Source organism: Podarcis pityusensis, assembly GCF_964106645.2.
Source record: "Podarcis pityusensis genome assembly, chromosome: 5".
Classification (NCBI taxonomy): Eukaryota; Metazoa; Chordata; class Lepidosauria; order Squamata; family Lacertidae; genus Podarcis; species Podarcis pityusensis.
This window is the reverse complement of record NC_138032.1, coordinates 66,276,724-66,301,238: the sequence shown is the minus strand read 5'-3', so window position 1 is coordinate 66,301,238 and position 24,515 is coordinate 66,276,724. Positions and strand designations below refer to the sequence as shown.

The 24,515-nt window shown below is 42.3% G+C and overlaps 1 protein-coding gene across 10 annotated transcripts in view; it reads right to left on the bottom strand.

Annotated features, from left to right (window-relative positions):
• SGMS1 (sphingomyelin synthase 1) overlaps positions 1-24,515 on the bottom strand; it is a 64,950-nt gene that overhangs the window by 2,446 nt on the left and 37,989 nt on the right. For all 10 annotated transcript variants that reach the window (XM_081004582.1, XM_081004588.1, XM_081004580.1 and 7 more), the window contains 3 exons: positions 8,304-9,144; positions 5,265-5,382; positions 1,720-1,873 (listed from right to left, as the gene is read on the bottom strand). In XM_081004582.1, coding sequence (XP_080860708.1) covers positions 1,720-1,873; positions 5,265-5,382; positions 8,304-8,923 — 892 coding nt within the window. In that variant the 5' untranslated portion in view covers positions 8,924-9,144. The remainder of the gene's footprint in view (positions 1-1,719; positions 1,874-5,264; positions 5,383-8,303; positions 9,145-24,515) is intronic.

The following is a 24,515-nucleotide window of genomic DNA, read 5'->3' as shown; positions in this document are numbered from 1 at the left end:
GTGGAAAGAATTAATGCCATGCACATAGCACATTCTCCTTCACAGGATGAAGAATTAAACACAGTATCATAAGCTGAACATCTTCAAATGGGATAACCCCCAGCATTCTGTGGAATGGAAAGAGGATAGTAACAATATCATAGATATCTGTGGCTTCAGAACTCTAGCTGCCATTGCCTCCCTGAGAACGTTTCAGGGAATAGTGCAGCCATTCAAATGAGAGCTCAATTTAAGCATGCATTTCTTGTTTACTTACTATTGCTATCATTGTCACTACAATTTATTACCTGCCCTTCTTCACCCCCAAGCCCCAGGGTGGGTTACCACAATTAAAACACAGTATTAAAAGCAGTTTAAAGCAATTTAAAATAGCCAGACACACTACTGTTGGAAGGGAGTTTCACAGCCTAGGGTCTGCCACAGATAATGCCTCTCCCTGGACCATCACCCTCCAAGCTTCTGAAGGCTGTGGAAGGGTGCTCCCTCCAATGATCTTACTATCCAAGGCAGTCTGTAGGGAATGAGGTGGCTTTTTTCCAGGTATTTGGGGCCTAAGTCATTTAGGGCTTTAAACACTAACATGAACACATGAATTGAGCCCAGAAACTTACTGGCAACCTGTGCAGCTGTTTTAAACAGGGGTCATATGAGATCTGAAGGGAACCACAGACCACTGCACTCCCTCCATCTCTCCCTCAATAATTGTTATCAAGCACGGCTAGCAAAGTGGTCTGAAACCAGACTGGAATGGATCCAAATAACCAGCTTCCTCCAAGCATGCCTGAAGCTGGACTGCCACCAGCTTCTTGAGCACCTTGGCGGAATGGGATGGGGTGGGGGAATGGGGTGTTTGCAGGCTTTATCAATGGTGTTTCAAATATATGCAATTTCACTTACACACGCAGTGCCTCAGAACATAAATGGGGAGTTGCCTGTATACTGTACTAGTTTCCACTTTTAATAAGCAGTTATCAGCCATAAAGCATACAAAAACAAAATTGAAAGAACCAAAATGAATGGGAGGATCATGATTCTCCAAGAATTACAAGTGTATGGGTATTTATTGATACTTCAACTCTGCAACTGGTTTATAAACGGCTAATACTGAAATTTGGTAGCAGAGAATTAATCATGACAAAGGGAACCAAAGACTTAGGCTAATCGTCTTCCAATCTCAGTTGCTTTAGAGTTGAATTGGTTTTCCCATTAATCTTGGCTGCAGATCAGAAATGACTGAGCCAGCCACACCAGACCAGCATAACTGTATTAGCATTCAGATGTGATGTCAGGTAAAACTTTTATTCAGCAACTATTTTCCTTGGAAAATGCATTAACATAGACTACACTCCAATCCCAGCAAACAAATATTATTAAGATGAGATGTGCCTTTCCTTTTCCCCCAGTTTGTTTTACACCGTAAGTTGTTGTTGTCATAATAAGAGAAGGATGAGAATGCTGTGCAATGAGTTTGGATAGAAAGGCTAAATTACATTTTAATCCCATTGTATGTTCCTCTAAAAACATGCTCAAAGGAAGGCTAGCGTTCTTTGTTAAGAGTTTCTGTGTTTACTTTCATTGTTGGATATTTATTTCCACTGACATACTTTTTAGCAAAAATATCAAGGTACAAAGCGCTAACAGCAAGGCAGTATTTTACAGTGTGTTCTCATATTAACCAAGATACATTTTTTAGTCCGAAACTGAAAAAGTCAAACTTACACTCTTTGATAAATAAGTATGTAAGTGTTAGCATAACTGTGTGACCGCTGAACAAGTAGTCACCACACAGATCGTGTGATCCTGTGATGGACAGCCCGCCTCCAGCAAGCATCTTCATTATCCTCCTCATGTGCGATTCCCAGTCTCCAAAGAGCTGGTGGAAGGAGAGGGGGGAGGAAACATCAGCACATTTCATCGATACCATTTAGAATAATCTTATAAAAGAAAGCTTAATTTACATTCAGAACCTGGCAATTAAAAAAAATAAATCTTATTAGGCATTAAAACTCTATACCACTTAATGTATCATAGCATTCAATAAATAAATATCTTTTTTAAACACACACACACACGATCCTAAGAAGCCATCAACCATGTCTTTGCATTCATGAATTTTTCAGCAAGGGAAAGGCTTAAGAATTGAAATAATATCACTTTAATTATTTCAACTGCAAATGCATGAGTAATTAAAAATATAGGGTTGTATCGAACAAAGCCATCCCATTAGCGCTAGGACTTCTGCTTGCATAATTGGATTTCTTCTCCTTTGCTCATACCTTCCCTGCCCCTCCCTCCAAATCAGCTCCAGAGGGTTGAGGAACCCCCTGAACACATTTGGGAGGCATTCAGAGAGAAGAACTCCCACTGCACAGGTGCTAGTAGTATGACTTTGTTTGATACAACCCAAAGCCAAAAAAGCAAATAACTTGCCCAGAACCATCATTTGCTAGGTCTGAATAATTTGGCGAAAGAGAAATCAATTGGCATCTTCTTTAAAGAAGCTTGTTGGCTGATAAGAAATGGCTGACATGCATGTTATCCTCCGTGGTTACTATGTACATAAGGCAAGATCCAGCCAGTGTTGCACACTTTTAATTGCCAATGGTCTCACATGTTAAACACATGCCTATTAAACATTATAAATCTTGCCTGAAAAATCATGATATTGGAATTCATAAAACATCTGGGATTCACATTGGCTTCTGAGATCATTACTCTCACTGCTATTACATTTCTCTCTCTCCCTCTCAGATTTCCCTCTGCAACAAAAGGAGCTAAAGATAATTAACAGGCTGTAAGCAGCTCACCTCCAATGACCATGCCTGGGAGCATATCTTAACAGCAGATAAATGGCCATTCAGATACAATAAAATAAAACTAGCAAGGAATAGCGAAATGTTTATAAGTGCTCCCATTTAAAATCCTGTCCCTGCCCCCAACTGGGTGTGCATGGCTCACAATGTTAAATGATGCCCATTACTGTGTAGAAAAAGTGTTCCCGCTCAAGCCATGTAAATGGGTAACTTGTCTGTATTCTCTCAGTAGCTATAAAGGCATAATTGAGAATGGTTTGTAAACTGTGGCAGCACACTGTGGAATGAAAAGGAGAGATGTAGAGCTCCTCCTAGAAGAACAGCTGTTCAATCTTGTATCTAGCACTTGCCTTCTATAATATACAAGTGCTGGAACATAGACAATAAACCAATAGCAACCATGTGTGAGATGTTCCTTATAAGTACCATGGCTTCATATTATTTCAGCCAAATAGTAATTAAACTTGTCAAACTGCAATATCCAGTGGAGCCCTGCAGGCACTAACTCTGCATGAATCGGGTCAAAACAGATAAACAGGAAGCTCCAGCTGCCTCTCACAAGCTGCTCGCCATCATCTTGGATTCCTCTCACCCCAACATTAGTTCTACAAAATAAGAAGGTTCACCTTTGGATATACAAGTATATACAAGACTCGGTCTGCAGGATTTGTACATCGACACCAATGACTGTTTTGGCATCCAATAAAGACCTACAAGTCCACTGGAATAGTATGCTAACCCTTGACATGGTATATTTAGGAGCTCCTCTTTCTCTATCCCAGGGGTGACAAACTTGCAGCCATCCAGCTGTTGTGGGAGCCTCATCTGCTCTAGCTAGCATAGCCAATTGTCAGGGATTATGGGATCTGTAGTTCAGCATCATCTGTAGGGCCACTTCTCCTTAGGTTTGTTTAGAAACAGGGAGCTTTGCGATGGCAAGGCAAACAACGGACAAGAGATTCACAAAAACCTTGCTGCAAATGGCATGCACAGTGCTTGAGAAAACATTATGCAGTGAAGAATATAACTCTTTCCCGTTATTGTGTCTGCCCTCTATCATGCAATGAAGACTTATAGAGGATTGTTGAGGCTACTCCTCTTCCAGTGACAGAGTTATGGCATGTTTGTGGGATATTGTGCAGATAGCAACGCTTGCATGTATATAATCTGAAATGCCATTGGTAGAACAAGGTTGATGCCAGAGATAGCAACAACAACCTCTTGTCATGCTTGCTTGTACAACCAACGGACCTCATCTGTCCTGCTTGGTGAAAATCACTAAGTATCCCCAGTGCTCTACTGCATGGTATAAAAGTAACAATTGCCACTGAAGATGGTAGTCACAAACAATCCCATAAATTATGAACCAGTCTTTCGCATTTTCATTTCAGGGATGGTGACTTGATGGTTGCAACTCAGCTCCTGACTACCCTGGCTTTTCAAGGATTTTTATTTATTTATTTAGCAGGATTTATATACTGTTTAATCATCAAAACCTAAGTGAGTTACAAATTTTACAAATAAAACTCAGGTATTCCAACACAAAGTTAGCCTAAAGGTTTTCAAAATAAAATCAAAGAGTTTTTAAAATAGGCATTGTAAATCAAACTACATGTTTAAACACACGTCAAATGCATGTCTCTAGGCAGGTTCCCTCAAAAACAAACAAAAAAACAACCCTTTCTAGTGGTTGCTGAAAACAGTACAGCAAAAGGACCTGCCTAATATCAATGGGCAAGGAGTTCCAAAGTGTACTGTAGGCGCCACTGCACTGAAAGTGATGATTCCCTGCAAGTTTGTCAGCAACATTATGTGGCACCTGTAGAAGTGGCGGTTCTATAGTTCTTGTCCAGGTTCTGGCCTAAGCACGAGGCAGAGATATAGTAAACCATAGTATGAGTTGCATCTCTATACCAGCAGAGGGAAATCAGCACCACTGAGCTTCCTGGAAATTTCAGCAACCTGCTACATGTGTCTCCAGCAGAGCTGATGGTATAAGCACAGGTTAGTCCTAGTAATGTCTAAAAACCATGCTCAAAATGTGGCAATAGGGGACTCCCTACATTCTGGGAATGTATACAGCTCTATCCTTTGTAGTGAGGAAGTCACTAGTAGTTGTGCTCAAGCTCCGACGGTGCTGATCACCTTTCAAGAGGGCTGGTGGGAATGTGGACTCCCTTCAGAATGACAATCATATGACTGCTCTCAAATTGAACACTGTTTGTTTCAGGTGATCCAAGGAAGGTGGTACTGAGCTAAATTCTGATAGAACCTGTTTATTATCAAACACTACGGTTAAGCAACAAGCAATACTGATCAGCCGTGAAAGAACTGTTGCCAATTCTCCTTGGCCAGCGATTCGCAGCTCACCCTGACTAAAGTTTTCCAAATCTTTGGGAAAATAAAGAGTAAGATTTTAGACAACAATAACACAAAGGGGGGGGAAGTTACCTTTGGAGAACAGTTGAAATGCATGCCAGGTACCGGGAGGGTAGTAACATACATCGTAATACACCGATACAGGTACAGTGTGCCAACTATACAAAAATATCGCCTGCTAATAATGGACCTGGAGAGAAAAGGGAGGAAATTATGCATCACTTGAAGTTCTTCAGGATTGTAAGTGTTTTCAAGGCAAAATAAGCATGGGGCTCTAGATGCAATTTATGTGCTCTAGGACAATAAATAATTCATATTCATTTTGGTAAATGAAACATTCATTTAAAAACAAATGGAAGCTATTATTCTCACTTAGTGGAATAGACCAGAAAAATCAAGATAGCAATGGCAGCAGGGTAATCGGTTCCAAACATTCCCTCCTAACCTGACCAAGAACAGAAATGTGGGCAGAATCATCCAGATATCAGCAGGCTATTGGACAAAGCACAGGCTGTAATCTGGGATCCAGCTGAGGGGCAGAACCAGTGGCATGTGGTGAATTTTTGCATAGGGGAACAGTCAGGGCCAGAGGCGCCAGCTTGCAAGGCAGATGACGTCACGCACATGAGCATCGTGCTTCCCTCTGGCAGGATGCTGGAGCCCTCCTGCTTCCTTCCCAAAGCTGGGTGGGCTTTGGGAAGGCCGTGGGCAGGCTTTTGGACCCTCTGGAGCATCCTGCCTCCCTCCTTAAGCCGGGTAGAAGCTTCCCAGGCTTTGGGAAGGAGATGCCAGGGGAACATTTAGGGGACTAGCCTAGTCTCCCTAGTCCAATGACCGCACGCCACTGGGCAGAACCCGCCTCTAAAGGGGCAAAATACAGCCTAGACTCCAAGTGGGTCCTTAAATAAATGCCTTTATTCTCCCCATGCCCCCATAAATGAGAGGTTGTCATTTATTCCTTTGGGAAAAGGTGAAGTGCACTGGAGGTCCAGTATGACAATGCTCCTGCAGAGGAAGGCAACAGGCTTCCATGAACATTGTGCAGAAGCTTCTGTTTCTCCAGTACATCGGTGTGAACCATTTGTTTCTATGGAAGAAAGAGGCTTAGAGGAGAAAATCGGGAAGACCTGAAGGTAGGCTCCCCTATTGCCTCAACAACCCTCCTCCCTGTTTACACAGACTTAACTTTCTTTCACATAAGCCAATAAAAGGCATTCAAGAGAGAAAAATAAATGTATCTTGCCATGTTTATGGGCACCTCACTTGTTCGGTACAGGCCAATTTTAAGTGCAGCCAGCCAATTAGTATAGCTTCATTCTAGGTCTTTTTGATATCTACACTAAGCTAGCTTGGAACATAAATAAATATCACAAGACATTAAATGCCATTTATTGCTATTCCTTTTACATTTGGAACTAGTAAGTACTTTATATATTAGAAAAAAATATTATGAAACACATTTTGAAGTTTTCTTTATAGCCTTATAAGGCAGAATTTCAGCTGTACTGGTAGCAAAGTGTGGTTATAAACAATTTTCATAACATTCCAAACTATCAGTGCATTATAGCCTGTGGAGAATTTTTATTCTTATCTCTTAGGAAGTGAAGATAATGACCTGAGAACAGAGGATATACTCACGGAATGAATATATGTGTGTGCATGCACAAGCAAGCACGCACACACACACACACACACACACACACACACACACACAATATATTGTGTATAATGTACACACACACACACAAATGTGTTTGATGTGTAATGTAGATAACAATGAACAGGATCCAAAACGGCATGGGACTTTAGGCTATTTTCTCTTAAGTGCAAACATACACTTCATAACCGAGGCCATATCTCATACTGCTTTTGCAAATCCCCCTCCTGCCTCCCCAGTTTAAAAAATGCCATGCCATGAGGCAGGAGCTGCTATGCAAAAAGCTTTATTAGATGCACGGAGCTATCTTTGTGCACATGCTATTTTTGAAATACAATGGAATCTTTCCCTCATAAAACATCAACACATTTTCAAAACTAAACAAATGAACAAAAAATGAACTTGAGGCTTGAGATTGCATTTGTGCAGGCAGCATTCTAGGGGGAAACCATGCTGCAATACTACTATAAAGGGCCCTCTTCCTCACGCCCTTTAAAAGCAAGAGTGGCCGTCTTTTTCAGCCAGGTGGCAGCACTGAGTGTTGGCCAACCCTCTGACAGCGGCATGCCAGCAACAGGAATTGCTGAAGGGGCCAATGCACATTCACACATGCACATGTGCTGACATACATACACCCCACACATTCTGATGCCCCCCCAACCCCCAGAAGGAAAACTCCCTCCCTCGTTACCTAAACCTCTACAGCTTTCTTTTTAATGGTGCTATGCCAGAGAGAGAAGAGGTACTTTTCCAAAGTAAGGTGAGGTGCCCAATTTTGGCAGAGGAAAGGCTGACTGCTCTAGGCTCTTTCATGGGCCTGATCTGGCCCATGGGTCATAGATGTGCCATGTCTGCTTTAAGGGCTTCAGCAGATCAGGCACCAGTGATCTTAGCTGCATGAGCAGCCCAAGTGCTTTCCCCTCCTATGGACATGGCTCTGAAGGCACATCATGCAGCAGCCTGGCTGAAGCTAAGCAGCTCCATATATTAACTGGATGGGACACTGCCAGGGACTCCCATGCAAACTGCCTTGAATTGCATGGAAGGAAGGAAAACAAAATGAATAAAATGGTCCTTTGATACTAGAGGAGAGCAACATAACTAGTATGGAGAAGCATCGTCATCCTGCAAGGAGAAGGAGGGGTAAATTACCAATGCAAGTGAGCAGTATTGGGGCTGGTGGGAAACTTCTTTCTAAATAATTACTTACAAGCCAAGTTAACATCTTAGTATAAAAAAATCCTTATATATCTGTTTAACATACAGATTTCATAAAATTACTGTTCTTGCCTCCGACTGTATTTAACACATCTCTCCACCACATTTTACAAGCCAGGCTCATTATTAAAGAAGCAGAGTCAGCTTGAAAAAAATAAATCAGCAAAGTATAAAAAATAAAATAATATTAGTATCTGGGACTGAATTAAATATTATCAAAATATGCATGTACTTACTTGTATTTTAAGAGCAGCCACTGAACTGCCCAGAGTCCTACAAGGATCAAACCATTAATTTCACAGATAGAAAAGGCCCACTGAACTCGACTAAAGTGATCAAAAAAAGCGTCTGGTAGGGGCGGATCCACCTCCTTGGGAGGCACTCGTTCATGGACAACTGAGATTGTCACTGTTGTAAGGACTAGACAGCAAAGTGCATAAAAGAAAGCCAAAAATGTCTTCCCCCATTCCATGGGATACTGAGAACGTTCTGGTTCTGGCATGTGGATTTGTATCATATCCTTCCTGTACCCATTTGGCATCCCGTTTGGTTTGCTTTTGCTGCTGAAACCATTTTCATTGGTGAGGGCCTCCGTACTGATGACCAAGTGGCCGTTGGCATGCCCGTTCTTGTGTACCTCAATATGGTGCTCCATTTTCAAAGTCTCTATCATGTCCAGCAGACGTTGGCCATTGTCCGAAGACACACGCGACAAAGGGGGCTTCTTGAAATCCTCCTTCGTTAGGTTCACCAAGTCCTGCCCAGTGAAATTCTTCAATGGCTCACAGTATTCTGGTACAACATCTGACAACCAATCGACCACTTCCTCGCATGACCAGAGTGCGATTTCTTTCATTTCGTCCAAACACTTGCCTGCAGTCTTAAAAATCACGTTTAAACAGGACAGTTGTCACTATTTTTGCTTAACAGGAAGTCCTTCTTTGACTTGCTCATCCTGTCTAAAGATCAGTAGAAACCAGTTTTGCAGGTCGATGCACAACAGCTTCAAATCGCCTGGTACAGATATTGACATGTGGCATGTAAAAGGAATGTTCACTTCATTTTGCATTTGCCTTTCTACAGTTAAGGGAGAGAAAGAGAGAAATGCAGTTAGAACATTCATTTTTCTTACTGCTGCAAAAGACATGATATTCAGGCAATATCTGCTTTAATAGAATCAGATGCATTTCATTTATTTATTATTTGTACTCACAACCTGCCCTTCACCAATGGTCCCAGGGAAGATTACAACCCCCCCCCCACAAAATTAAAGCAGCTAAAAAACTAAAATAAGCTACAATTGTAGTAAACCCATAAAATAAAAACTGTGAAATTAACAAACTGGCACAGAACATCAATTCAGCAGGAGGGATAACCCGTACTCAACCAAAGGCCTGGATAAAAACATATAATGATTTGGGGGAGAGGGGACTCATTCCACAATTTATAGCTTCTCTTTACTTTGTGCCAGCAAATAATCATGGCCAATGTGTGTCTGTGTCATTCCAAACACTTTGAATCACGGATGGCATGAACTTGCTGGCGGAAGTAGAGAATAAGGTAACTGGAGCCCCATCCCTTCAATGATCAGAAGCCAACCAGACAGGCAGCTGAATCTTACTTTGACACTGGCAACAGGACAGCATCTCATTCTGCACCAGAGAGCAGCAAGATAGGGGACAGAGGATGGCCATATAGCAAAGCATGGGGGGGGGGGGTATGGTTGTGGCTGTGACTGTGACTGTATGTGACAAAAGGCAAAAATATACTGCATGACCCAAGACGAAGCAATTTGCCCTAAGTGGGAAGGGTTTATTCACTGGTGCAATCTCAATGGACCACAGGAGGTTAAGGGATTCCACCTGCGATGCCTTAAAATTAAAAGAGATGATGAAATTGTCATTCGGATCAATTTCTTCTGGCAAGTGTCGGGGTGTGGGTGGGAAAATCACTCTATTGAGAAGATGGTTTGAGATCACATAAGTACCAACAGGCAACCTGTTGGGAGAATCAGAAAACAATACCTTGGGCCGCAATTCTTAAGCATAGCTTTCCTTTAAAGTGAATTACACAGAGAATTGGGACGCGAGTGGCGCTGTGGTCTAAACCACAGAGTCTAGGCCTTTCTGATCAGAAGGTCGGCGGTTCGAAACCCCACGATGGGGGTTTCAAAAGCACATCAAAGTGCAAGTAGATAAATAGGTACCGATCCGGCGGGAAAGTAAACGGCGTTTCCATGCACTGCTCTGGTTCGCCAGAAGCAGCTTAGTCATGCTGGCCACATGACCCGGAAGCTGTACACTGACTCCCTCGGCCAATAAAGCAAGATGAGCGTCGCAACCCCAGAGTCGTCCGCGACTGGACCTAACAGTCAGGGGTCACTTTACCTTTACACAGAGAATTAAAGGGCACTTTCAAGTAGAGGTTCTTAGGCTGAAAGTGCAAGTCACATTCCCTTCTGAAAGTCAATGAAGAGAACAAAACACATGATGAAAACGGGTCCCTAGCCCTACTGTTGGAGGTGGGGGGGGGGGGAGAAGCCTGGAAGCATGTGGGCAGTGCATGAAGAACCTCAGACAGCCTACTGTTGCGGAAAAAGGGAATTTCACATCCACCCACAGAGACACATATAACCCTTCTCTCTCCCTAACCCCCATGCATAAGGCAATATAGTCAGCTTTGTGAATAGTGAGACTTTTAAATATCAAGTCCCCCAAGGCAGCCCCCACAACCACATTGCAAGGGAAAAAAGACTCCAGAAACTCTGGTTTTCAAAAGGTTCTTTGGCAGAATAAGAAGCTAATTCTTGGGGTTGGAACACCCCTGTGTGTGCAAATCCAAGTCTTTTATAGTGGGGTCGTTTGGACTACGGCAGTTCAAAATGAAATCTGTTTCTTTGGGATTTGTTTAGCCTTATGCTGGTTACTTCTCCCTTTAGAACAGCATGCTAGCTGAAAAATGACATCTGGGTAAATAATCTTGGATAAAGCAAAGTATTAACTTCAGTGGAGATACCAAGAGACAAGGGATTGCACAAGGCTAACTTGCTGGCAGAGGAACAGTTTAATATTTTTCAAGAATTCAGCAGAGATGTCTGCCTATTAATTGTCTGTGCAATCCAAGTAGGTGAAAGGTTGGGTTGAACAGTAAGACATAAGATGGGAGCATGTGTTTGGAAACTGAGTGGGTGAAAAAAATGGAGTGGGTGAAAAAAATGGGTGCAGCAATACTGAACCTGTTCCCATATAAACACAGTACAGTGGTACCTCGGGTTACAGATGCTTCAGGTTACAGACGCTTCAGGTTACAGACTCCGCTAACCCAAAATTAGTACCTCGGGTTAAGAACTTTGCTTCAGGATGAGAACAAAAATCGCACGGCTGTGCGGTGGCAGCGGAAGGCCCCATTAGCTAAAGTGGTACTCCAGATTAAGAACCGTTTCAGGTTAAGAACGGACCTCCGGAACGAATTAAGTTCTTAACCCGAGGTACCACTGTAGTAGGGACTCAGGACACACTGTTACTCAATCTATTGTTTGGAAGTTCATGTAGATTCAAGTAAATAAAGTAAACATGTTTAACCAAGGAAATATATAAAGAAGACAGAAGTTTTCATTGAAAAATTGTGCTTGCTAATGTACGGTCTGATTAACTAGCCAAAATGGCCCAATGTAATTTGGTATCATGATTCTGATGACAGATTCTGCTTTAAGAAGTAAAAAATCATATAGTTACATACTGTCATCCATATGTACAGCAATGGTAGCCAATATGGTGCCCTCCAATGGTTTTGGACTCCAACCCCCATCAGCCTCAGCCAGCATGGCTTGTAATTAGGGATGATGAGCAGTTATAGTCCAACAACATCTGGAGGGCAGTGTGTTGGCTTTACAAAGAATTAGAGGACAACTCCCTGGCCCAAGGGGCTTACAATCTAGATAATGAAAGAAATAAAAAGCAGTGGAGGAGGGGAATAGAGGCAAGAATAAAGAATGATCAGTGACTAAACCGATTCATTCCTTTGATGTAATACATATGTAGGAATTATTCATTTCATTATTGCTGTTTTGTTTTGTCACTTGCAGGTTTTCCAATTAACTATTTATTAGGGTTCTGGGTCCTTTTATATCAGTAAGGAGCTAAAATAATTTCTTCATTGCATTCTGTTAAACTTAAAGTATTGCTCCTGTTACAAGTTCTCCTCTCCAGAATTTGCATCATTGGTAGCAGTGTAGCACTTGACTACATAGGCAATAAATAGGCTGTAGTTTACAAAAATGTTTCATTTCTTATTCTTCCTGCATTTCTGGTTCTACCGCATCTCATGCAATTGGTGAGCACTAGTTCTAAAAATGGTTAGCTTATTTTCTTATGCTTGTTTCCATGCTTGTGCATTTCAGACATTTTTGTATATATAGCCCAACAGAGTTGCCAAACTGATGTATCCAAAATTGTAGTGGCCTATGTCACATCTCTTCCCCAAAATTTATTTCAATGAAGCATTTTTTAGGCATAATCTGTCCATGGTAAAATAAAAAGAATCTGACATGCATAAACCATGCTGTAATCTATCTGCTAGCTCAAACAAAACTCAAATTAATTCTGCAATAGGCTTTACCAATGTTCAAACTATCCCAGGCTGAGCCAATAATGTGCTGACAGCCTGTTATTTCTGTGAGTAAGGCTACAGAGCATTAAAAAGACAAAAGGGCAAAAGTGTATGCTTACTGTGAACACAATCAGTGGAAACTTTATTCATTTAAAAAAAAATGTGCCAGAGTGTTATTTCTTTGTAGACTACTTTCAAAACAACTGGTCTGTAAATGGTCACTTTCAGGAACCCTAGGAGACAAAGACAGGTGCTGGAAGAGACACAAAGTTTGCTCTGATCTTTCCCTATAACAGTTCCTATTAATTGCTTCATAAATGACAGCCAAACTAATGTGTGACTTTTCAAAGAGAACTAGTACACTACAATGTAATCTAGTGATTAAGAGAATCGGTTGTGAAATTGGTTATCAAAAGTGGGGTAGAGAGACTAGATTTTGTGGTGTACTGTACACTAGAATATGATGCAAGCAGCTGTTTTTATGTTTTCCATTCAGTTAAAAGCTTCTTTCTGTCAGCAACCTGGATCCAGTTGTTTCCAAGGTCTTAAATAGGTACTCACAGAAAAGCTAAATTTGGGAAATTAGCAATATTACTGCTGGGAACTTTACTGGCGACAATTGTGCGCACACAGAACACCATTGGCTTTGAACGTGGTGCTTACTACAAGAGATATGGCAAAGACCAATAAGAACCTGATATTAGTGTGCCTGCTCCACGGAGCCAACAATAACCACACTGTTGTTGCAAGTGTGATATTTATTCATATAAAAAAGGTTTAAAGGTAGTAACGTGACAAAACAAAATGATTCCGAAGCAAAAAAATGTCGCTGCAACTTGAAATGCCACTATAAAACTAACACCCCAAAGTGTTGCCTGGTCTATATGCTTAGTTACTGTAGCAGAGATAAGACTAGAGATGGAGAGTCACCCAATTTTGAATTGTGAGGTGGAATCCTAAGAGCTTTGCTACAGGAAAATGAAAGACCAGGGAAGAGAAGGAGCGATGTTAGATGCAATTATAGAATTTTTTCCTGTCTCATGAGAGCCACAGAACTCTGGAAAAACAGGAAGGCATCCAAAGGTTGAGATGCCATATTTATGCATCAGGTGGTAGGGAAACAGCTTAATTTCTTCACCATAACTTAAAGGTTCACTTTCACAGACAGGCAAAAGGAATCTTATTGAAGTAGGCCGCAGAATGGCAGCTATCCATCAGAATTCGTTTGCAAACCCTTTGGTAGCATCAGCTTCATCTTTTGCTACCCATTACAACTTGGAGATAACAAGCCAATGCTGTTATAAGAATTACTGAGATGTTATACGTCAAGCACTTTGAGGACTTTGGGAAATTGCTTTTGAAGTGCAGTTTATAAAAAATATACTACGGCTGCAGTTCTGTGTACTTTTATGTTGAACCTTGAAGCAATTCATTACGAAGTAGCCTGCACAGCATTGGGCTGCATAGTGCAAACCTATGTACAATTACTTCAGATTAAGCCTTGTTGATTTTAGTGGGATTTACTTTCAAATTAAAACGCAGAGCATCTGGCCATCAGAATAAATCTGCAGGGACTCAGAAGCATACATTTATTTTGTGCTTTGCCACCTTGAAGCATATTATGGATTGCTGAAATTCTGTTCCCTCACTTTTGCTGAACTCACTGCAAAAGATAAACAGGGCAAGATGAAGCATTTCACTGCTGTGCAGCAATGCAGTTAGTGAAGTTTTCTTCACTCAGCCACATCACTTTGCCTTAAGAGGAGACATAAGAAACAGTTGCAAGTTATTTGCCATTTTTGCTATATCCTGCACTCAGCTCTCACCTGTGGATCCTAGAAGCTGTCAGCATGCGACAGTGGCCATACCCTGGGATCGGCTTCAACTAGCTGGTTAAACCAGGTGAGGGTAGCCAATGGGTCTCAAACCCTCTGTGAGTTAGGGACATGCCCTGTATGCAAAGATAGACCCTGTCGGATGGAGCGGACAAGACCAATAGTGGGTCCAACAGTCAAGAAGGCAGTTTCTTCACATGCTGTAGAGCAGGCTTCCTCAACCTCGGCCCTCCAGATGTTTTTGGCTTACAACTCCCTAGTTAGCAGGAGCAGAAGTCAGGGATGATGGGAACTGTAGTCTCAAAACATCTGGAGGGCCGAGGTTGAGGAAGCCTGCTGTAGAGGGAAGTAAGGGGCAGATGAGGCTCAACCTTTTCCATCTAAGAAAAAGAAATCTCTGATCCTAAATCTATGCTGCCTTGTGGGATATCTTCAGGAGAAGAAAAACCTAAGGGGTAAACCATGGGTAGGCAAACTAAGGCCTGGGGGCCGCATCCAGCCCAATCGCCTTCTAAATCCGGCCCGCGGATAGTCCTGGAATCAGTGTGTTTTTACATGAGTACAATGTGTGCTTTTATTTAAAAGGCATCTCTGGGTTATTTGTGGGGCATAGGAATTTGTTCATTATTATTTTTTTCAAAATATAGTCCGGGCCCCCACAAGATCTGAGGGACAGTGGACTGGCCCCCTGCTGAAAAAGTTTGCTGACCCCTGGAGTAAACCCTACACAAATCTGGAGTGGACTCCCTAAGACAGTTTGGTGGTGCCTTGTACACCTTCTTCCGGGCTGGTACCAAACATATTGCTCTGCTTTGCTTTCGACCACATCAGTGAGGCTGGGGGTATTGTCATCTGACAGCCTAGGACTTCCATACACACCACCCAGGCTTGCACCCCGGAGAGGTCGCTTTGTTGCAGCTAACGCAGCAGTTTGACTTCACCCCCAGAGACGCACTCAGTTGTATCTTGAGACAGACGGATGCCAACTATAACATTACCAATTTCCTTGACAGTTTATTGTGAAGCTAAAGGAGTTTGCGATACAAAAGAGTGAGTCACTGTAATAACACTAAACTGTCAACCTAAACTAAAGAGGTGATTCAGAAAAACCATGGCAAGCAAAACAAACTTCCTACTTCTTTACAACCCAATCAGCAAACTTTCCAGCCTCTGCCGTTTTAAAATGCAATGCAAGTAATTTTAAAATACTAACTGGAAATTTTCTTCACCATAAGTATCCATATCAGTGTCTGACATTTGTCATTTTAAATACCCTTCCGAGAAGGAGAGTGTTTTAAAATATTTACCCCAAGAACCAAGTGAGCCAGAGTTGAAGAAGAGAGACTGACTGCTATTGATTTACTATCTATTTAAGTCAAGGCTGAATGAGAATTTGAACTGAGACCTAAAACTACCCATTTTTCTACTCAACCCGCTTGGCTCTTATGCATTTAATGCCTGGAATTGCATTGCAAGGGCAAACACAAAATAACAAACCAAACAAAGGAGTTTTCAGTAAAAGCCTAAATGACATTGGATTGATCTTTAACTGCACGTATGCATTACCTGGTGTATATGCACTGGACAAAAAAAAAGGAGGAGAGAAGAATGTTGTCTTCTACCACAAACGTGAAGCCTACTTAAGGGCACAAGTATGTAGAAAAAGGCAACATTTTCTTCGGGACTCCTATTCAGATAGCTCTCTTATATCAAAACCTGACAAAATTGTCCAGTTACTGGTGAACCAAAAGTAGCACAAAATATTCACACTGCTTTTGCCAGCATTTTTCCCCTAATCCCATGTCTTGTCTTAAAATTCCCAAGGAAATTTTACCTATATGAAACTTTCATCTCAAACCCACATGCCTAAAGCCATTCCATTACACCACTGTTCTGTCTGTAGGTTATGATGTATCCCTGCCTGTAATGCATGGTATCTATGGCTACATTAAAGGTAAAGGTAAAGGGACCCCTGACCATTAGGTCCAGTCGTGACCGACTCTGGGGTTGCGGCGCTCATCTCGCTTTATTGGCCGAGGGAGCCGGCGTACAGCTGCCGGGTCATGTGGCCAGCATGACTAAGCCGCTTCTGGTGAATCAGAGCAGCGCACGGAAACGCCATTTACCTTCCTGCCTATTTATCTACTTGCACTTTGACGTGTTTTTGAACTGCTAGGTTGGCAGGAGCAGGGACCAAGCAACAGGAGCTCACCCCATCACAGGGATTCGAACCGCCGACCTTCTGATCAGCAAGTCCTAGGGTCTGTGGTTTAAACCACAGCACTACCTGCGTCCCTATGGCTACTTTACCTTGTAACATATTGGGACATGGTTTTGTTTTATATACGCAGTGTATATAAATTCACAATGTATGTGGGATTACATGAAAGGTTCAGTTCAAAATACAAAGTATCTGTTGGTGGTTGTCACATAAGACTAGCCTGGGAAAAGTGGGTTCTTTTTATACTGAGCTAGAGGAACTGTAAAACCTCGCTTCTAATTGGCCTGCTGGACGGAAATTCTTGATCGTTCGCCACACAGGAAAAGCGGTCTTATGAGGAGAGAGAATTCTATGCCACTCAAATCTGATTGATTGAAGCGTGGGCTGGCAGGAACATAAGCAGACTGGGTCTACCACTGTTCGGAGTGTGTTGACCAGAAGGAGTAGAAAAAAGAAAAAGCTGGGATAGAAGGCAGAAGGCTTCTGGATGGACAGGAGGCTACTGAGGCAAGGGAAAACCAGGAAGTACAGTCTGCCCCCAGAAGAGCTGATTCACTGGCTTATGCCAAAGATTAGCAGAGAAACCATGAAAAGTCTGTGAGCAGTGAAGGGAGAGTTTATAGCAAGAAAGCTTCTGGAGCTGAACAGAGAGAAATTCCGGCAAGCCTGGCTGATAGGAAAACCAGCAGAAGCCATCTGCACCCGATAGTGGTGATAGCTGCATGCCTGAGGAAAAGAGACTATGGATAATTGGCACTTTTATGAACTGCGTTTTACAAATCCATCTTAATTCAATTTCTGTATTTGAAAGCAACTGTCATTGTAACAGTGTCGTTATAAAAGCAAGCATTAGTGACCAATTTAACTGCAGTATTGCCCTTATTTTACCCCTGCAGGTGGTAATAAATAAAGAACATTTCGTTGTTTTGATTTGCTTACAAAGCTGCTTGGCTACTGGGTTATAGTTTAACATGTCTGTAAACAGTAAAGCATAGATCACATGGTGGCAGTGCTTAAGGGGTTTTGAAACATACAATAATGGTGGGAGTATAACAGAAACTGTTTCATACATCTGATGAATCAACAGGGAGAAATAGAGGCTGTTTCTGCGCATATAAGAGGAAGTAATTCTCCATCACAGAACATTATAGCGCGGCTGAATGGACCCTTATGATAAGAGAAGGTGGAGCTACACTAACAACACACTGCAGCCCTCAGCAAAATAACTTTGTAGGCTGGCGTGCATGAGAAAAACAGGCTGAATATTGCTATCATATCTTAACACTTGTACAGTATAAGTAAAAAAACCCAAAAACTAGCAATGCCAGTTTCCCAACAACTTCAGGGTATGATTATTTTCCTACCTAGTGTAAGAAAACAAGTGTTAAATGGTTGCAAAATGTTAGCCACACTACTTTAATTTTGTTTTTCAACAGGAGACACTCTCCAGAATTAAGACAAGTCACCTAATACCCATTCTAGCCACAATTTGAAAAGCACTAACATGCTGCTAGGTCTTTCCACTCATGCTAGAGCAACAATCCAGAAAGCACCAGTGGTTCTGGCCTAGTAGAGAGTTTCCTTTTTAATTTCTAAAGCAGCTTACCATGGACCTGGGGTGGGTGAGGGAGGGAGGGAGGGAGGGAGGGAGAAACAAACAAAGAAAGAAAGAAAGAAAGAAAGAAAGAGGGGAAGGGAGGGAGAGTGCTGCTGTTGCTGTTTGACGGGAGGAGAGTGTGTGCCTCCTAGCTAGTCACATTGTTCTCTGGGTTGTGGCCAAGACTTGAGCTTAGTTTTGCAGCTTAGAGTTGTTTGAATTGTGTGCTTTTACGTAACTTGAAGCTGGTCCTGAACAGATATTACGGCTTCGACCAGTTATACTATCTTTATTCCCTACTCACGTGGAACTGCAGTGATTTCAAAAGATCACCACATATGTTGTGGATACTGAGAATGAGCCATAGGCGCAGGAGCAGATGTCAGTCATGTGGACAGTATGGGGGAGGTGCAAAAGGGCAGACTGTGTGGTGCTTCTCTAAGACAACAACTATGGCTGCTTCTAATTACATCACTGCCCACAAATTATCCTGAAGACATTGCCCTGTGGGTTTCTGGGAGTGGCATCTGAAATGCTAAAGATTAAGAACATAGCACAGCCTATTTCCACTCTCTTTAAAAACAACAACTGGAGACTTCAGATTTGTCCTGGCTCTTTTGACTTTAGCATAATACTTTATGTGAACCTGAATAGTTTTGCTCCCCCCCCCCACCTTGAGCCTCCAATGTGTTGGCCCCACAGTGACCAAGTGTCCTACACTACAGATGACAGTCCTCTGTTGGGAGGGCTGTGAAGTCCAAGTCCAGTTTAACAGTAAGATAACTTTCAAAGGGGAGAGCAAAGCCCCTGAATTTTCCCACTAACAGCTAACATCAGGACATCAGACCGAGAAAGACACAGTGGTCACCTGTTCAGTCTCATTATTTGCTATTGGCAAGGTATATAATATTTCTACGTATAGTAATTCTTTCTAAATTTGTGCGTGTACCTGTAAATTAGCACATGCACATTTTACATAGTTCTGTGCCCTCTTTTGACTTTTTTGAGGATGCATTTCTTCCTTTCCATGGCAATACAGAAGGAAAGGTTCATCATACATCGAGCTCAACCAGCACAGTTCCCACTCATCACAGGGGATCCATATTGTACATGCACTCCTGTCTGAAAAAAGTGTTAAATCTTTTAAGACTATTTTACTAATGTTTAGCTATAAAGACTACCTCACTTCATAATCTCTCCTTATGTACAACCAGTCCAGTACTCAAGCCTTCTTCAAAAGATGAGCAAGATCTCTACAATGTTTGGGGAAAGCAAATTTACTATGGTTTTACCTAAAGTTACATTCAACGTCTATTGATATTTTTAGTGTTTCTAGATGGAGATTTTGCCTTGTTACTCATAAAGCAGCCAATGCTGAATAGCATTTTTTCCGCAATATCTTCAAATTCAGCAAGACACTATGCAGAAACGTAATAGACTCAAGGCACTTTGGAGTACTAAAACTGCATTCACTAGTGTTCATTTCACTTACAAAATATATGTAGCTGCAGTAAGTGGAGAATTCCCATCAGGAATTCCTAATACTACCTAAATTGTTTAGTCAACCATGGAGACAATGAACCTCATACACTAGTCTGAAGTTCACAGACTGTGATCCATTGCTAAGGTGTTGGCCGTTCCTCAGATCCCAACACCTACACTGCATTTGAAGATGCTAAAAATACAATTGTGCCATGGCATAATCCTATTATGCCGTGAGTCACCAAGTGACTATTAAAGACGCAGCACAGTCCTAAACAAGTTAACTACTAAAGTATTAGGGCACCCTTGGCTGGAATCCTTTATACAGAGATTACAGCTGACCCAGATAATGAAGACAGCTTTGTTACGGAAACCTGGATGAAAGAAACACGCCGACAAAAGTGCCCATTAAACAGCCAGTACAATGGACCCTGAAACCTGTTCGCTTTTGAAATTGCCCACTATTGTAATGATACAGAAAGTGCACCCTAAAGAGAAACAGTGATGGCAACTTCTATATTCTAAAACATACAATGGTAGAGAACAGAGGCAGGTAACCTAAGCCCCGGGGACCGGATGCGGCCCAATCATCATCTCAATCCAGCCCGCAGACGGTCCAGGAATCAGTGTGTTTTTACATTAGTAGAATGTGTACTTTTATTTAAAAGGCATCTCTAGGTTATTTGTGGGTCATAGGAATTTGTTCATTTTTTTTCTCTTCAAAATATAGTCCAGCCCACCACATGGTCTGAGGGACAGTGGACCGGCCCACGGCTGAAAAAGGTTGCTGACCCCTGGTGTAGAACAATATTGTTAAGTCTTAAGTAGGTTTTAATTTGCTTTTCAATTTATCACAATTTCTAAGCAACCAATCGGCACATCCACACAGTGAAATACAACACTGCAATCATTATCCCTATTTCAACTGAGAAAATTTGGTTCCTTGTTTTCTTTAACCACTGCCTTTGCCATGTGCAAGTGCAAGAGGCACTTTGGCAGACTGGCTTCAGAGTGCTCACTTCCCTGCCTTAGTGAGAACTCCCCCATGCTGTGTGATCAGAGAATAAGGGGAGGCTACGATTACATGAAATCATAAGGAAAAAGAAAATAGTCGGAACTTAACTGAAAGTCACACAGAGAGCAGCAACGCCACAACAGACCAAGTCATACATGCCTAGATAAAGCTCTTAAATAAAACACTCACGTTTTCCCCCCTCCAGCTGCATTTCTCCATACAATGTGTACAAAGCGCGACATCAGTAGCTTTTAAGAAAAAGAGGAGGAGGAGAAGACTTTACTGGGGAATTCGGTTCATCTGGAGGAAGCCTGTAACTTATGTGGGAGGAACTATGTACCGTTAGAGAGAACTTTAAGCCTATCGCCATTCACAAATGCTAGATTTATTTCACTGCAGCTTTCACAGATCAGAGAATGAGGAAGGGTGTGCCAAGAGAATGTAGATTACATGGTATGTTGGGTGTGGTGGTATTCAGCAAGCTCAGTTTTCCAGTGCTTAAAAATGGTGGGGCAATTTTAGGATTAAAATATATTGTTTTTAATTTCTTTTTTGCTCCTGAAAAGTATCTGCAACCTAGATAATTAAAGCTGAGTTACAAAACTCCAGTTTTGAGTATCTTAAGTATATTAATGGGGCAATCCAAAATTCATTCCAATTCCTACCTATGTAAGTATTTGCAGATGCTAAAGTTGCAAATTGAAAACACAACAGTCAGTTACTGTAAAGAAAGCCCTTGTTTTGATTGCTTTTACAAACAAAGCTAATTCTTTTAAGAAGGGTGCAAAATCACAGAGAGTGGATTTTAAGGTGGGAAACTGAGAAAAGGCAATCCTATTTTTACCAAATTACTCTGTCAAAATATTAAACAATTACAGGGAAAAGGAGGTTTCTAAAACTGATCATTTAAACCCAAGTTCCCTTAACAGAACACGGGACACGGGTGGCGGTGTGGGTTAAACCACAGAGCCTAGGACTTGCCGATCAGAAGGTCGGCGGTTTGAATCCCCGCAACAGGGTGAGCTCCCGTTGCTCGGTCCCTGCTCCTGCCAACCTAGCAGTTCGAAAGCACGTCAAAGTGCAAGTAGATAAAAAGGTACCACTCCGGCGGGAAGGTAAACGGCGTTTCTGTGCGCTGCTCTGGTTCTCCAGAAGTGGCTTAGTCATGCTGGCCACATGACCTGGAAACTGTACGCCGGCTCCCTCGGTCAATAAAGCGAGATGAGCGCCGCAACCCCAGAGTCATCCGCGACTGGACCTAATGGTCAGGGGTCCTTTTACCTTTCCCTTTCCCTTAACAGAGACACATCAGAGGTCAAGGGATTGTACTGTGCCAATCTGATCTTTTTGACAGTATAAGAACTTATAGACCAATTCATATTGTAATGCTACAACTGTAGTTGCAGTTGCTACCTGCTACTAGTTAACACCTGTAACAAAGTCTGACTGCCATTCAATGTTCCTTTGCCACTACTGATACACACTTACCGCTGGTCTTAGAAACACTTCTCCAATGCAACACTCCAGATATAACAGCTGTCCCCAAGAACTACTGTGGTTCTCAGGCATGACCCATCCCATTTCACCACTTGAGGCGAAACAGGAATTACCGCCTCCTGCCCCCTCCTACTTTCCCACCAACATTGAAATGTCCCAGCTCTCACTGAGCTCGGCAAGCACTGGGGTGTTCCTCAAAGTGTTGCCTCTCAGCTTTTCCACCTTGGGTGAGGGAAGACTAGCAGCAATGCTGCATGCTGAAATGCCTCCCTCTTGCCAGCAAGAAGGGGCGTTCCAGCAGCAGTGGAAGTGGCGAGGTGGGCGGAGTTCTGCCTCTTGAGCTTTGCCCACCTGAAGCAGGTGGTTCTGCTCAAGTAAACATTCTCAACGGAAGTTACCACGGTTGGTAGCTTACCAATGGTGCAACAACTACTGCTAAAAATATTAGCACTTAAAAGAGTCAGCAGAAGAGGTAAGAAAGAGCAAGAGTCAAGAAGTAAAAAACAACACATGATGTAAATAATCAAAGTGCCAGCACACGTTCCTAATAAGAATGAAAAAACTGCAAGTAAACACACACACATAAAGGTAGAAATTGTTTCATGTGTGGTCAGAGAGAATATCAAAGCAACTTCAGCCAGGCAACAAATAACTAACATTCATAGAAAATCATTTAGTATGGTAACATGGGGGAAGAAATAAACCAGAACTACAATTCAGTGCATGTCTATAGAAAAGTAAGCCCCACTGACTTAAATGGGATAATGTAAGTATGCACAGGTAATATGCACAGTAGGGCTGGGCGATGATTTTCAACATCGCAGTGTATCACCAGCTAAACACTGCAGTTTGGCAATATATCGCAATGCTGAAAAGACAAGATGCATTGGCCTCTGCCCGCGAGACATCAGGTAAAACTGCCCCAGCTCTCACCTCGAGAGCTGAGGCGGTCTCACCCAGGCTCACGGGCTGGGACAATACAGCTTGTTTGTGCCTCTCAGTTGTGGGGAGGGAACTCCCCCCCCCCCCCAGACAGCCCGGTGCTCTCGCCACTGGCACGTGAAGGGCAAGATCATCAGGGCTCCTTTAACTGCTCACTGCAGGGAGCGGCAAGTGCAACTCCCCTCAGTCAAGCAGTCTAAAGATGCAGAGGGAGGAACAAGCTCTATCCACACCTAGCCATGTGAGGGCAGAGTGGGCAGTTTCACTCAGCGATATATCGCTGGTGAAACCGTCACCGCTGCTGAGTCCCTCTGCTAGCGGTGCCGCTAGAGGAAGGAACTCTTGAAATGCAATGTCACAAAAATTAAACGGAAGTGTAAAATTAATTCTCAAATCAAAATAGGAAGGAGAAACAAGGCAAGTGTACTTGCTGAGTTTTAACATTTCCCACGCAAAATGCAGTTCAAGTCTGCACAGGATTAAACAGAAAGGGCAGGCACTGCCTCTTTCTCCTGCCTCAGTGCCACTGCCTTTCCATAAGAATTGCCATCTACATCACCAACGCAGAACGTGTGTTATGTGGACTGTGGACAGGACAAAGGTCAAAAGATTAGCCATGCTAAAAAGATTTATATTCTCCCCTAGAGTTTATGTTCTAAGAATAATGCTGGTCATTGACCATAACAAAGAGATTGATTGATGAAGGCAGAAAGATTAGCAAATTCTAGCTATGATATAAGCTTCTTTGCACTCTGAACCTCAAAAGCATGGAGTACATTCTGCAATCTCGTATCAGATATAGATCTCTGAGTGGTTACTTACAGTTCATGGGCTAGCTGAGGAGTAGCTAACATAGTGCTTAACTACAAAATTCCTGATTTGCCATGCTGGCTGAGACAGTAGCATTATAGCTTAACAGCAACCTTGCTTTAAATATACTATTCCCTCTTATTTTCTTTCCATGAAAAAGAAAATAAGAGGGAATAGTAGAAGATTAGCCACATCCACACAGTCAATAAATAATCTATGGAAGTAAACTGTAAAGTGGCAAACTTGTTTCAGGACCTACAGGAGTATCAGCGGGGGGGAGAAAAAACCTCAACTTTGCTGAAGCCTCCCTCGTAGAAGCTCAACAAATGTGGGTGTTCCTCTCCCCAAAAAGCTCAACAACTTTGATAAAGGCTCCCCTAAAAAAGCTCAACCAATGGGTAGATCATTGCCACTTTTTTTATAGTGGGAGTAGATCGCAGT